This window comes from Vulpes lagopus, chromosome 1, assembly GCF_018345385.1.
Source record: "Vulpes lagopus strain Blue_001 chromosome 1, ASM1834538v1, whole genome shotgun sequence".
In the NCBI taxonomy this organism is placed as follows: domain Eukaryota; kingdom Metazoa; phylum Chordata; class Mammalia; order Carnivora; family Canidae; genus Vulpes; species Vulpes lagopus.
The window spans coordinates 144,155,842-144,172,633 of NC_054824.1; the positions used below are offsets into that span (position 1 = coordinate 144,155,842).

A 16,792-nucleotide genomic window follows, 5' to 3' on the forward strand; every position below is an offset into this window, starting at 1 on the left:
TCACTGGTAAGATTCATTATTTTATTTATAGAACTACTTTATTCATATAATTAATACAGCAGAGACAGAGATGAACCTAGGACTGGCTGACTCAAAGTCATGTTCCTGTTCTTTGTTTATGTGATACAGGAAATGACCTGTTCAGAACTGATTGGCCTACCACCCTAGCCTAATCATAAAATATTATTTGATCAACAAAACTGCATTGTCCAGGAAAAAAAGTCTATCCCCCAATAGCCTGCTTCCCTGCTTCACAGGGAAAAAGACCCACTACACTTGGAAATGTTTTTCCACTATTTATTCACTTTGCAGACCACTGAGTACAAATTAGTCTTAGTGGGACATTAAAATGGGGATGTGGAGATAAAATCTTTATTTAAATTAAGAGATTTCTATTCTGGACCTAACCACTATGTGTGCCAGAGATGCGAGAGAAATACTGGCTTATTATTCTTCCTATCTTCCATGGAATGAACCAACACCTTAGATCACATCCAGGACAAAATCAGTAAGACCAAAATGGTTGTTTTTCTTTAAATGGGTCAGTTATTTATTTATTTATTTAAAATATTTTATTTATTTATTCATGAGAGAGAGAGAGAGAGAGAGAGAGAGAGAGAGGCAGAGATAGAGGCAGAGGCAGAAGCAGAAGCAGACTCCATGCAGGGAGCCCGATGTGGGACTCGATCCTGGGACCCCAGGGTCATGCCCTGCGTTGAAGGCAGACACTCAACCACTGAGCCACCCGGGCACCCCTAAGTGGGTCTTTTAAATTACTTCTTTCTAAGCCTGCTTATCATTATCAGGTTCTAGGAAATAGCTAAATCTGCTGAGACTACTTTCAGTGCTATGACATCACTAGTAATAACAAAAAGCTCTTTCAGAAGAATCTTGGCAGTAATCCCGGAGAATGCAAAACTTACCCTTACCTTCATTAAGGTAAGAGAAGTAAACCTTGGAACTTCATGTTGGAGTTAAACCATTCTCTATCCACCCAGTATAGAATAAAGCAAACTGTTATTATAGAATGTGTCATCTATGTTTGCTTCCTTAGGTACACTGCTGGTCCTGGACCCTCTGGAGAGACCAAGGTGATTCAACAATCATAACACAGAGAAGAGTCCCACAGTCATGAGGCCAAGCAAATCACAGTTTAAAGAGAATACCGTAATGCATAGGGTCAACATCTACTATAGGAGTACATAAGTACACTGCTCCTGTCACCTCCAATTCAATAGGTCATCCTGATTTCTCTTCTTTTACTGTCATTTGAGCATGTATTTGTTAAACTTCTGTTATGTACCAGGCACTAGGAAATCAAAGGAAAATAAGAGAGACAAATGATCCTGCACCTGGAGCCTATAATCTAATGAGGGAGACAGAGAATTAATGAGTAAAGAGAGTAATCATGGATTATAGAAATAAATGAACAGGGTGCTCCGGTGTGGAGTAATGGAAAGGACCCTCTTTGGTGGGACAATCAGAAAGCAATTCTAAAAAAAAAATGACATTTAAGTGGGTATTTCTCATCCTTAAAGGATAAGAAACCAACCATAGGAAGAGTAAGAACAGCTTTTTTAGGCAGGGGGAATAATAAGCATAGTAGTACTCTAGTGGGAAAGACCTTAGTCTGTTCTAGGATCTGAGACAAGACCAGAAAGATATAATACAGTAGATAAGGGAGAAATGGGAACAGAGAGATAGGGACGATGGGTAGAGGTGGGCAGTTGGTTAGGAACCAGGTCATTCTCTTTTTTAGAAGATTTATCTAAAAAAATAAAAATAAATAAAATAAATAAAAGATTTATCTATTTATCTAGGGGGCAGGGGCAGAAGGAAAGGGAATCCTGAAGCAGACTCCCCACTGAGGATGGAGCCTGCTGAGGGGCTCGATCCCAGGACCCTGAGATTAGGACCTGAGCTAAAATCAAGAGTTGGCTGCTTAACCGACTGAGCCTCCAGGTGCCCCTGGGACCAGGTCATTGTCAAAAGCTATGGTAAGGAGCTTACAGTTTACTCTGACAGTAAGATACCATAAGTTTTTAAGTATAATCTAATTATTCTTTTTTTTTAGTGTGTGGAGAGTGAGCTGGAGGGGAGCAAGAATGGAAATGGACACATGTGTCAGAAGGCTGCTGCAGGAGCCTGAGCCAAAGTTAAATGTGGAGCGCACTTGAGAGTGACACTGGGATCTGGAGAAGAGTGGGATGTACTGCAAGGAGGGTAACAGAAGAATTTGGGGGGATGAAAAAAAAAGAACTTGGGGGATGGACTGGATATGGCACTGATGGAATGGGAGGAATCCAGGATGACTTCTAGGTACCTTTTACTTATCTGGTAAGCTCAACAGTAGGATCCTAGAAGGCAAAATTACCCCAATGCTAAACAAAACCTTGACATTTCCCCCCCAAATGAATAGAAAGATAAATCTTGCTCAATTTTCAAGCAGATAAATGATCTGGAAAAGTATTAGGCTTTCTTTGATTACTACATATCCATAAATCTTCTCTTTCTGAATAGGGAAAACATTTGAAACTCAAGTGGTAAATCGCTGGGTTTTCCTAGATGACATACTCGGAATCAAAAGCTACAGACACAGTGTTTTCTATTGAAACTGGAGTAAGAAAGATTCATGTCATTTTGACTCCTAAATAGCAAAGAATTTGTGGAATTCTTCAGAGTGAGTATAAATTAAATGATAAAGAAAGAGCTCAACCCCACTGGAGATGCAGAAATAATAAGAACATGAAGACATTTCATCCAAATGCAAGAAATACAGCAATATATTGTATACACTAAGTACTCACCAACATGAATAGGGGCTGGGAATAATCCATACTCATGCTCTCCTGGAGTGTATTCCAGCTTTTCTTTCTTTAATTGGATCAATCGGCTCTTTGGGCTGTGATCAGAAAAGAATGGAAAATAATCAGAGGGTACGAAATCTCCTGTGGTCAAATAGAGAAAACAGATCCTTTGTCAAGAGTACTTGTTTTAACAGTGGGGCTCAAATTTAAACGCATACTTTTTTGGGGAGGGATATTAAGTACATTTATGTGTTTTTAGAATCTATATTTTTGGAATTGTCTTTTAGGAATTACACATAAAAAAGAACCATGTTAGCATTTTCCAACAGTTTTGTAAAAGGAACCTAAATTTCAGATCTGATCATAATAATTATCTTATATTTGACCAATGATTTATAGTATATATTTATTATTTAAAAGTTTTTAAATTTTAAAAAATATATTGTTTATTTATTTTAGAGAGAGTAAGCAAGTGAACAGGAGGAGGAGCATAGGGAGAGGGACAAGCAGACTCCATGCAGAGTGTAGAGCCTGACATGGGGCTCGACCTCATGATCCCGAAATCATGACCTGAGCTGAAATCAAGAGTTGGACATTTAACCAACTGAGCCACCCAGGCACCTATATTTTTAAAAAAATTCTTTTAAGAAAGCTGTATGCCCAATGTGGGGCTTGAATCCACAACCCCGTGATCAAGGGTTGCATGCTCCCTCAACTGAGCGCCAGGTATCCCTGATGATTTATAGGTTATAAAGTACTTTCACATATTATCATTTATATCAATCCTATGAAGTGGGTAAAAAGAAAATGTGAGCTTTAAACTACAGATTTGAAAACAGATGCTCTATGAAGTCAAGTGACTTGCCTTAATTTTAGTAGCTACTAAGCAGATTTAAGATAAAAACCTCCGTTTCTTGACTAGTTCCTACTCACTGATTATTCTTCTTATTCTACAATGTCTCCATAGACTTAACTCTTCCACTTGTCTAGTGGTCTGTGTTTCTAATGTTTGGTATGAGATCAGTCTTAAAGACATTCCACAAATACATAAAAGGGGGAAAAAGGGAAAATAAAAAGGAAACGAGGAAAAAGTGAAAAGAAAGGATTTCAGGAGGGTCTCACTTAGTCTACTCTGATTTTATTTTCCCTTTAAGTTCCAGTAAATAAGGCAGGGTTGATATATTTCTTTTCTCTATGAATCACAACACACTGCTTTTCATTTTATTTTTTTAAAAGATTTTATTTATTTATTCATGATAGACAGAGAGAGAGAGAGAGAGAGAGAGAGAGAGAGAGGCAGAGACACAGGCAGAGGGAGAAGCAGTCTCCATGCCAGGAGCCTGATGCGGGACTCGATCCCGGGACTCCAGGATCGCGCCCTGGGTCAAACCGCTGAGCCACCCACACTGCTTTTTAAAATACAAGTGTATTCTATTTTGCAAAAAACAGGTATACTAATACACATTTTTGCAGATGAGAAAATTGAGGCCCCCAAAATAAGTTATTCGTAGAACCTGAAGTTCTTAAATTTGAACACTGGTTCCTTCTACAGGATCATTCATTTATTTGTTCAATGAGCACTCATTAAGCCTACTAGGTCCTGTCCTAAGTGCTAAGAGGCATTGGTGAATATGACAGTTTACACTGTTCTTAGGTAGACAAACGAAGACGTAAGAAAAACTAAGAAAGAAGAGGAGAACAAATCAGAAAATAATAAATGCTAGGCCAATAATTAAAATGAAAGGCTTTACTAAGGGAGTGACTTTCAGCTCTGTTTTATTACTGGGTCTCGGCAATGAGAGGATTTGGGAAACAGAGGAAACAAATGCCTGGTAGAAGAGCAAACTGGAACGGGACCAGAGAATGAGAGCACTGATAAAAGAAGGCTGAAGGAGTCCAGATGAGGTCAGAGATTGTGAATGAAGTCATGCCAAGTGTTTAAAGCATTGGTAAGGAGTTGGGTAACAGTGTCAAAGATTAAGATCCGAGGCTATTCTATTTGTACCTAAAAACCACTTTTCTCATTTTAAAAAACTCAAAATAACTGGGAACAGAGATACAAAATTTTTAATCCAACTAAAAATTACATTTCTTCATCATGAATCAAAGTCAAATAGTGTAAGAAGACAACTGTGTCTAGAACCAAGCACTCTGTATGAGAGAAAATTCGGTCTATAGTTTATTAGATTTAAGACTTACACAAGCAAATTGAAGAACATAAAAGTTTCTATTTAGTGATAAAAGGAATTGAAGCAAACCCAACATTTCCCCCTGCTTCTCCAAGGACTATTAAGCAGGTAACAGACAGCAGTCAGGGAGGGCAATACTGGGCATCCTGAAGAGAGCAAACATACCAAACTACAAAAAAATTCCAGGGTAACCTGTACAGTTGTACTCTTCAATCTACCAAATGAAATATAAGCCCCCATGATTGCACCCAAAACCAATTACTGACCAATTCTCCAACAAAAACAACTTCATCCCTGATTCTGCAATGCTGATGTCCAGAATCTGTGGCATCTCTATGGAGATTACAATCATATGAAGAATCAGTTTCCTAGCTCTTGGCCAAGTCTGATTTGGGGTCTAATTTTAGGTATGACCACTGATTTCCTTGTTGGTGATAACAGCATGGGACTCTTTCTCTCTCTCATGCGTTTTCCAATATTCTATTCCATGTGAGCTGTGCAGAGTGGTCAACTGAGAGAGAATCTGGCTCTCTTTGTCAGTTTGTCTTGGAGATTCTGAACACTCCTAGACATTTTCCATGGTATTCATTGTGTGTGTGACACTAATAGTTCAAATCACTCAGGAGAAAATCTGTCAGAATGAAAATAGCCATTTCAGATACATAACTGCTCCAACATATAGTAAGCTAAACAATAAGTTTCTGTGATAGGTGTTTACTTTTGGCCTATGGCTGAAGCTGCAAAACGAGATGACTATTTCTATGTATATGTGTGTAAATGCAAAAACCCTTTTGCCTTTCTTATCAAAAGAAAGTAATTTCCCTTTCATAATGTTCTATTTATAAATGCAACCCATTTAGTATTTGTGCCCAGTTTTCTCTCTCTTTGGTAGTTTATTAGTTTTAATAATTTATCATTTGAATGCAATGCAGAGATATCAAATTCAAACAGACAAATCCATCAAATGGGAGAAAAAGTATACAAATATTTAAGAAAAAAGAGAAAAAGCAAGCATTCCTAATAATGATTATTAAAGGCTACTATGTTTATCTTAAATGTTGTCTATAACCATGTCTTGACTTCAGGCATTTATTACCTCATTTTTAAATCTTGTCATCTCTAATCTTGGCCCCAAACCCCAAATAACTAAACCACTAAGATGTCTTCTTTCAAGTTTCCCAGACAGCTGCTGAGTCATACCAAGGGCTTACTCTAGCACCTTGTGAGAGAGAGTATATAAGGGGATTTCTGGCAGAATCCAGATTTCAACGAATGTATCAGTATTCTAAAATCTGTCCTGTTTGGCAAACAAATAACATGAAGAGAACCTGAAAATCAAAAAGTTCAAGTTCCTTAGGTTAACTAAAGATAAGTCATAGTTTATTAATGTGAATTATGTTTTATCTATTAGGAATTTTTAAGTTTGGAGAAAAGCATATTAATGTTCCTATAAGGGACTGAAATAACTGTCAAAACTTTATCATTTTATCAAGAAAGATTTTTTCTTTCTTTTCCTTCTAGATTTGGGGATCCCTGTCATTTGGTGACGATCATGGCATAGGTTTTACTGAATATACTGGAAAAGTCTAGAGAATTGTCTGTGATATGTTTTCAATCTCTGAATAACTTCTGATCAAATCTGTTTGGCTGACTATACTAAGGACTCCACTTCCATTAATTATGAGATTACTCGTAATTTAAGAGGTTAACCAAAGTCACCACTCTTACCATCTAAATGTGTACTGATTTTTCCACACGATTGGCCAAAAGCCTCAGCTACAAGCAAAACTGAGACATCAAAAAGGTTTCAGTAAAGGGCTGCATCAGTAATTTCTGACTAGTAATACAACTGGGAACAGAATTATGGCTGCAGATTCCCCAATATTAGCTAGAGGCATCACCTCAAACGGACCACCTGCTAAGACTGTAAAAAGGAACAGAGTAAGAGCTTCCAGGGCATTTTTATCTGAGAAACAAATCAATTTATGAAAATGGACTGCTTAACTTAAGATCGGCAAAATAAGAATCACCAGGGATGAACAAATATATTTATTTATTTTATTATTTTTAACAAATTGATTTAAATGTAATAAATATTGTATCTTTAATGAATGTCTAATAAAGACCTTTTCTTTCTATAACCCTCAAGTTAATAGGCTATACTTGTACAAATTGGAAGGAAACACTCTAACTGGTATACTGTTCCAAATGTCTTAGGTTTAGAAAAAATATCCTATAAATGTTAATATAGGTTATAAGCCTACAGAAAAACTTAATAATTGGCCTACTTAGAAAATTATTCAGAGTATTATGTGCATATATATAAGGTGCATTTTATGTTCCAATAAACCCAGTTTTTTCCTTCCTGTGCAGACAACAAAACAAGACACCAAATAAACAAAAAATGAAACAAAAGAAGAAAAATAAACAACTCAGTTTTTCTTTACTGTGAGTTTCTTTCCTGTGTGTCTCCTTTATTTTTACTCATAATACTGTATTTATGACACTTCTGGTCACCAAATGTGTGGGATTTTATTCCACATCAGCCAATTCTCTGTGATACCAGCTTGGTGTCTTAAAACTTAATTCTGACACCACCGACCTGGAGACAGCATCAGGTCCCACACGTTAAGGGCTCAGCCCCACCAGACTGCCCCCACTTCCACTTCAGATGCCGATCACAATAACACTATGTCCCTATGTTACTGACAACTTCTGACCAATTAGGCCACAAACCAGGGGTTCCCATGACCTCCTTCCTTGGGTCTGATTAATTTGCAAGAGTGGTTCACAGAACTCGAGCAAACACTTACACTTACCAGTCTGTGAAGGGACTGTAACAAACACAGAAACAGTTTTTAGCCAGCTACCTGCCCTCCCATCCAGCAGCTCAGAGGCAGCAGGCAGAAATGCCCAGGCACTCCATGAAACAGGCCTATCAGCTTATCTTCACAGCTGGGGCCTTAAGGGATAGGCCTCTAGTTAGATAACTTAGGTGGATTTAACAGACATATTCCAAACAATTCATCCAAAAGCAACAGAATACATATTCTTCTCAAGCACACATGAACATCCTCCAAAACAGATCAAATGTTAGGTCATAAAACAAATCTTTATAAATTTAAGAAGACTGAAATAATATCCAGCATATTTCCAACCACAATGGTACTTAAGTAGAAATCAGACCTACACTCTGAAAACTGTGAGACACTGGTGAAAGAAAACTGAGGATGACACAAAGGGAATGATATTCTATGCTCATGCACCTGAAGAATTAATTAAATGTCCATATCAGCCAAAGCATTCTACAGATTCAATGCAATGCCTAGCAAAATTCCAATGGCATTTTCACAGAAATAGAACAAACAAACCCAAATTTGTGTGGAATTATAAAAGACCAAAGCAATCGAGAAAAAACAAAAAAGCTGGAGGAACACTTCCTGATTTCAAGCTATACTACAAAGCCACAGTAATCAAAACAATATGGTGCTGGCGTAATAACACACACACTTACGAATAGGAGGGAGAGCCCAGAAATAAACCCAAACAAAATGGTCAATTAATTTATGACAAAGAGGGACACCTGGGTGGCTCAGCTGTTGATCGTCTGTCTTTGGCTCAGGTCATGACCCTGGCGTTCTGGGATCCAGTCCCACGAGCCTGCTTATCCCTCTGCCTGTCTTTGCCTCTCTCTCCGTCTTTCATGAATGAATGAATGAATGAATGAAGAAAGAAAGAAAAAAGCAAGGAAGGAAGGAAGGAAGAAGGAAAGAAAGAAAGAGAAAGAAAAAATGGAAACACAAATAGGGAAAGACATTCGCACTCTTGTTCAATGCAGCAGCATTATTTACAGCAGCCAAAACATGGAAACAGCGTGTCTACTGACAGATAAAGGATAAAGAAAATGTATGTATGTATATACATACAAGAATACTATTTAGTTATAAAAAGGAGTATGTCCTAGGGTGCCTGAGTGGCATAGTCGGTTGAGTGACCGACTCTTGGTTTCGGCTCAGGTCCTGATCTCAGGGTTGTGGGATTGAGCCCCGCATCAGACACCATGCTGCTCAGTGTGAAGTCTGACTAAAACTCTCTCTCCCTCTGCCCCTCTTCCCTCTACCTTCTCAAATCTTTTTTTTTTTTCCAAATAAATAAATCTTAAAAAAAGACTCTCTCCCTTGTCCCTCCCCTGTATTCTCTATCAAATAAAAATAAATAAACAAACAAACAAGGATGTCCTGTCATTTGTGACAATACAGATGGACCTTGAAGCATTATGCTAAGTGAAATCAATCAGAGAAGGACAAATGCCATATGATCTAATATATATGTGGAATCTTCAAGAACAACAGAAACTCAAACTCCTAGATACAAAGAACAGACTAGTAGCTGCCAGAGGTAGAGTTGCAGGATGGGTGAAGATGTGTAGAAGTGGTGTAAATAAACTTTCAGTTATGAGAAAAGGAATTCCTGGGGATGTGATGCACAGCGTGGAGGCCATAGTTAATAATACTGTACTGCATAGTTTAAAGTTTGTGAAGAGAAAAAAAAAAGTTTGTGAAGAGAGTGGTGGATCTTAAAAGTTCTTATCACAAGAAATAAAATTGTACGTATGTGTGGTGATGGATGTTAACTAATTGTGGTGATCATTTCACAGTACATACATAAATTGGACCATTATGTTATACACCTGAAACCAATACTTTATATGTCAATTATATCTCAAACTATAAAAAGAACATAAAATTTAGGAATTAATTAATTAATTAATGTATGATAGTCACAGAGAGAGAGAGAGGCAGAGACACAGGCAGAGGGAGAAGCAGGCTCCATGCACCGGGAGCCCGATGTGGGACTTGATCCCGGGTCTCCAGGATCGCGCCCTGGGCCAAAGGCAGGCGCCAAACCGCTGCGCCACCCAGGGATCCCAAATTTAGGAATTAGATACAGATGCTAAAACTACTAGGTGAAAGTCTAATAAGGAACAGGATATTAACATAATTTTAAAGCATCTCTGCAAATATTAGTTATATAGGAAAACTCCAACTTTACAATGAAATAACCTGCTGGATGGCATAGGGACTGATCCAAGTGAATTATCACCACTGGCACAGGGATACTCTATGCTTCCTGATTCACTGAGAAGAAAACATCACACTTCTGTGGTGCTCCTGCCAAAGATGCACACTTAATCTATTTATGAAGAAACATCAGAAAAACTCATATTTAATGATCTTTTATTTGGAAACAACTCTTCTGTACTTTTAAAAAATGTCAATATGATGAAAGTCAAAGAGAGACTGAAGCACTGTTCAAATTATAGGGGAATAAACGTCAACAAGATGTGACATACGATCATATACTGCATCCTGAATCTATTAAAAAAGCTGTCATAAAGGACATTACTGACGCAACAAGTGAAAGCTGATTATGAACTGTATGTTAGGTAATAGTATTGTAGTGATGTTAAAGATCCTGAATTTAATATTTTATCCTGTTTATATAAGAAAATGTCCCTTGATCTTAGGAAATACATGCTGAAATATTTATGAGTAATGTGTCAGAATGTCTTAACTTCTTATCATCAAATAACTGAGGAAAAAAGTGTGTGTGTGTGTGTGTGTGCGTGTGAGAGTGAGAGGCTAAGAGGAGAGGTGAGGACAGGCGAGGTAGGGAAGGGAATAGAGAAAGAAGTGGCAGAATATCAAAACTGGATAAATCTGGGTGAAAGTTATATGTGTTTCTATAAAATCCTGGTGATCATTTTCTTAAGTTATCACAGACTATGCATAAAAATAGAGAATAAATAAATCATGTAGGGAGTATATTAAAAGATTTTTGTAAGATAATCTAATTCACTCTGATAATAGGATTTAGTGTTTAAATAAGTATAAATTTCTTTAAAACCAAATAGCTACAGGAAAGACAGGACCAAAATCATGATGAAAGGTAAAGAAAATCTGTATTGGGGTTAAATTAAAACACTGTTCCGGTGGAAAACATAATAGAACATATTTGAAAGGCTATTGTGATAAGAGATATGATCTCTTAAGAGTTTAGGATTATGACAGATGCACTAAAATATAACTGACTTAAATGACAATGTATATAAAAACTCTGTGTAAACGTCAAGGGAGCATACAAATTGTAATGTAATAATAGTTGATCACAGAAACCGTGCTTTTACACACACACACACACACACACACACACTACAAACCTTCAACACAAAATCTGTCATTTACTATATTTTGGAGTATCTTTCTTGGGTGAATAGGAAAAGCATAAACTGAAATAATTTCCTTACATATTTGTTGCCAAGTAAGAGGGTAGATGCTACTTGTAGAATTTAAAATTTTCTAAGATTTTAGGTCATATGTATTATATTTTAGGAATTCAGGCAGTTGGTTCTTTTTTTCTCTTTAAAATATATTTTAAAAACTCTAGGTCCTATAAGATTTACAAGACAAAGGAAGTGAAGTGAACTCATGGCCTAAAGAAATTTATGGTATGATGGAAGCAAACTGCCCAGATTACTAACCTTTACTAAAAGAAAATGAAATGTAAAATTAATTTCAACTACAGAGAATTAAAGACACTTTAATGAGAAAATGTTTCAGATTTTGAATAAGGTTTGAAAGAATGAGTGGGGTTGTTTGTCAAGTAAAAGGGAAGAAGGAGGTAGGGTTTTTTTTTTTTCTTTAAGGAAGGTAGTTTTGACAATGTATAGCAAACACCTAGGATAAGCACTGAGAGGAAAGGATGGAGAAATTGGGGAAAATTAGCAGATGTTGTGGGTAAGAGGAATGAATACTTTAAGGAGTGTAACAAGGGGCACCTGAGTGGTTTAGGCTGTGATCCTGGGGTCCAGGGATGCAATCCCAAGTTGGGCTCCTGGCTCAATGGGGAGCCTGCTTTGCCCTCTCCCTCCACCCCTCTCCCTGTTCATGCTCTTGCTCTTTCTCAAATAAATAAAGTAAGTCTTAAAGGAGTTATTTTCATCTGAGGTCACAATTAGTGATAATGGAGTAAGAAAGTCATTTTTTTTTTTTTTAAAGCTTTTATTTATTTACTCATGAGAGACAGAAAGAGAGGCAGAGACACAGGCTGAGAGAGAAGCAGGCTCCATACAGGGAGCCTGATGCGGGACTCGTTCCTGGGACTCCAGGATTACACCCTGGGTGTGAAGGCAGATGCTTAACCGCTGAGCCACCCAGGTGTCCCAAGAAAGACATTTAAAAAATTTATTGAATATTTACTTACTTCCTACATGTTAAGCATTTAATCCTCCACAGGTCTATGAAATAGGTCCTCTTTAATAGTGCCACTGTTCAGATGAGGACACTGAGGACTTCGGTTCAGAACACACCCAACTTCATATAGTTACGTTAGTGAGTGATGGAGTTGGATTTGAGACTAATTCTATAATCACAACTTAATGCACTTTCCTTAATTAATTTAAGAATCATGTGACTCTACCCCTTTTCTCCTTAGACAATCTACTCTGTACTCTACATGCAGTTAAACTTTTGAAAATACTAATTTCACAAACAATCTTGCTGACAATGTTAACATTTCTCAACACTCTACCAACAAATACTACTTTATATAACTGATTTATCTAATTAATTTTGTTTAGATTAACAGAAATTTACATGATTTTAGCATAATTATTAATAGGGAGATTTCCAGAATCCTATTAAAAGGAAACTCCTGGGGTGCCTGGATGGCTTAGTTGGTTGAGCATCAGTCTTTGGCTCAGGTCATGATCTTGGCATTCTGGGATCTAGCCTCATGTCCGGCTCCCTGCTGAGCTTCCCCTTCTCCCTCTGCCTGTTGCTCCCCACTGCTTGTGTGCCCATGCTCTGCACCCCCCCACCCCGTCAAACAAATAAAATCTTAAAAAAAAAAAAAAAAACAAAACGGAAAATCCTATTACCTATGAAAAGGTATATTAAATCATACCTGGGGTAAAATATTTCTGAACAAAACTTACAGAGAATTACAGAGAATGAATCCCTGTGATGCTCTTTCATGCACAGCAGTTTGGCAGGGTTTGTCCTAGGATGGGAAACTCGGAGGGGAGGATGTGAAAGCATATTTCTTTGTGATGTCATCTGTCCCTAACCCTTCTATCAATCAAAACCCTGTTACCCCACAACTTGAAAGCACCGAGAAGCAGGACACCTTTTTAAATAAAGTGAAAAGTTAAGATTACATTTTCAGATTACTACGTAAACTTTACCAGCCCTAACGTTTTATCTCAAACTAAATAATGTCAAAATATACCTAGGTGCCTCTGGGCATCATCTATAGGAGGAACTATTAGGAATAACTGAAATGTTATGAAACTATAATATGTCTACATATTAAATTACTATGAAACTATAAAAACTATATTTTGGATGTATAAAAATGTTCATAGAAGCATTAATCATGACAGCAAAAAAGTACAAAAAACCCAAGTGTCCAACTGGCAAATGGGTAACTGAAATGTGGTATGTGGTATATCCAACAGTGGGAGATATTTGAGAAGAAAAAAGGAAATGATACATGTTACAGCATATATGAATCTTGGAAACAATATGCTAAGTGAAATAAATCAGTCACAAAGGACCCTATTTTGTGTGATTCCATATACAAAATGTTCAGAAAAGACATTTACAGAGACAGATAGTAGATGAAAGTAGATGAGGAAATTAGGGGAGATCATCACTAAAGTACATGGAGCTTCTTTCTGCGATAATGAAAATGTTCTAAAATTGATTGTGGTGATGAATGTACACTCTGTGAATATATCAAAAGTCATTGAAATGTATACTTTTAATGGGTTAACTGTATGGTATATGAATTGAATCTCAAATGTTTAGGTTTTCCCTGAGCTCAGAGACCTGAAGAAGCAGACTCTCTTTTTCTTTGCTGCTGCCCTTAAAGAAGAAAACCACCGCTGAGCTCTGCAACTACAAGAAAATGAATAGGAGTTTAGAATAAAAGGTGAGCCTCGGATGAGATCACAGACCCAGCTGATACCCTGATTTGAGCCCTGTGAGATACAGAGCTGAAGTGCCCAGACTCCTGAAATTCTGGGGAAATTATCCTTGAGATAATAAGTGGGTGATGTTTTAAACTGTTAAGATTGTGGTAAATTTGTTACACAGTAATGAAAAATTAATACACACGGATTTGTGCATATATATATACACCTTGTAGAAGATTTTCAAATTTCCTTCCTTTTTAAGGCTATATAATATCCCATTCTATGTAGAATATAATTATTTGAAGCATCTTATATCTTGTTATTTATTAATGTATATTAAATCTTATCTATTAAATCCATCAGGCCTATATTGAGGAACAATCAAAGCAGAAATAACAATTGTTAATGAAGTCACTTTACTACCACGGGGGGGGGGGGGGGGGGGGGGGGGGGCGGGGAAGAGCAACACAGCAGCTGCTGTCTAATTAATGGCAGCTGCAAACAAACTTTTCCCTGGCCATAAACATGAGAGACTGAGGCTTCCATAAAAAAAGAGAGCAGAATGTAAATGTGATTGTGGACACTCTAACCCATCTCCATTCCCAAGTGGAAGACTAAGCTTTAATAAATCATGATTTAGAATTCCCACAAATACACAGTTATGGCCTGATGGCTCTAACTCCACATTAGAAGCCAAATCACATGTGGAGAGTTCTTTAATCATCTCTGTTAATGCAATCTTACCTGATTTTTATTTAAAAAAAAAAAAAAAAGTCACTTCTGGACACACTGGTTGACAACAGTATCATTTATTATTTTAGAAAATGATTTTTTATTTTCTTCTAGAAAAAAAAGGTAAGAAGAGTCTGTTACTACTTTAATCATGATGGGAGACTATAGAAAAAAAGAGATCAGGAAACAGGACTTAAAAGACAAATGCATAAAAAGTACTTATAAATGAGTATTTTGGGAGACAGAAAAAAAATGTAATATGTAACATCAACAACAAAAAAGGGCATGTATATGGAGCTTTACAGGAGTACAGTTTGTGTATGTAATTGAAATTAACTTGGTATCAATACAAATTACATAGTTATATCTTTGGGAAGTTATATGTAATCTCCATGGTAACCATAACAAAAAGAGCTATAGACTACACCCAAAAGGACTGAAGAGAATCAAAACGTTTCACTACAAAAAGATCAACTAAACACAAAAGAAGACAGAAGAGGACATGAGGTTCAAAAGCTGTAAGACATATGGGAAATAACAAAATTTTGACAAGTTAAGTTCTTCCCTATTGGTAATTATTTTAAATGTGAGTGGATGAAACTCTCCAGACAAAAGGCAGAGTGAAACAAAATGGATAAAAAAAGAAAAAGAAAAAAACATGATTCAACTATATACTGTCTATAGGAAACTCTATTTTTATTTTATTTATGTATTTTAGAGAGAGAGAAAGCATGCGTGTAGGCACGAGTGGGGGGTGGGAGGGGCAGAGGAAGAGAGAACTCCAAAGTGGGGCTCAATTTCAAGACCGTGCGATCATGACCTGAGACGAAATCAAGAGTCAGATGCTCCACTGACTGAGCAACCCAGGCACCTCAAGAGACTTATTTTTGATCAGGAAAGGTTCCTGATCAGGTTTGATCAGGAAACCTCAACAAAGAGGTTGAAAGGAAAAAGATAGAAAAAAGATATTCAAGTAAACAGTAACCAAGAGAGAACAGAATGACTATAGTATCAGACAAAAAGAGATTTCAAGTAAAAAACTATTAAAAGAGACAAAGAAGGACATTAAATATTGACAAGAATCTATCTACTTAGAAGCAATAATCATCATATTCACCAAACATCAAAGGACCCAAAATGTATGAAGAAGTGTTCAAAGAATTGAAGGAAAAAACAGACAGCTGTACAGGAATAGCTGGAGACTTCAACCAATTTCAGTAATGGTTAGAACCACTACTCAGAGATCAATACAGATTTGAACATTACAACCAATTAGATCTAAAGGAAATATAAAAGAATACTTCATGTAACAAGAGATTACATAGTTTTCTCAAATGCACATAGTACATTCTCCAGGACACGTCATATATTAGGCCACAAGTTAAGTCTTAATAGATTTAAAGACTGAAATCATACAGAATATTTTCTCTGATCAGGAAATCTGGAAAATCCAACGTGGAAATCAAACAACATACTCTTAACCAACCAACAGGTCTAGTAAGAAATCACAAGGGGAAATGGAAAGTATCTTGAAGTGAATGAGAATGAAAACACAAACAAATAAAACTTATCTGATACAGTAAAAACAGTGGTAAAAAGGAAATTTATAGGTAAAACATAATTCATTCAAACAGAAGAAAGATTTCAAATCAATAGCTGTACAATCTACAGTCAATTGAACAGCCACCGTGGAAAAGTTTGGTGGTTCTTTAAAAAGCTAAACATAATAAGGATCTGGCACTTCTACTTCAAAGCATAGCCACAAAAACTGAAAGCAGGGACTCAAACAAATACACCTATGCCAGCATTCACTGCAGGATTATTCACAAGAGCCAAAAGGTAGAAACAACCCACGTGTTTGTTAACAAATGAGAAAGTAAACAAAATGTAGCACATCCATACAATGGAATGTTATATTGGCTGTAAAAAAGAATAATGTTCTGACACGTGCTACAATATGGGTGAACACTTAAGACACTATCAAATAATCCAGAAAAAAAAAGCACAAATACTCTATGATTCCATTTACATGGGACAGCTACAATAGGCAAACTGACAAATGCAAAGCACATTAGACATTACTGCTT

At 36.7% G+C, this 16,792-nt stretch overlaps 1 protein-coding gene across 6 annotated transcripts in view; it reads right to left on the reverse strand.

The window, feature by feature from the left end:
• Positions 1-16,792, reverse strand: part of ASH1L (ASH1 like histone lysine methyltransferase) — a 171,805-nt gene that overhangs the window by 55,758 nt on the left and 99,255 nt on the right. For all 6 annotated transcript variants that reach the window (XM_041745463.1, XM_041745445.1, XM_041745453.1 and 3 more), the window contains one exon: positions 2,808-2,902. In XM_041745463.1, the coding sequence (XP_041601397.1) occupies positions 2,808-2,902 (95 nt within the window). The remainder of the gene's footprint in view (positions 1-2,807; positions 2,903-16,792) is intronic.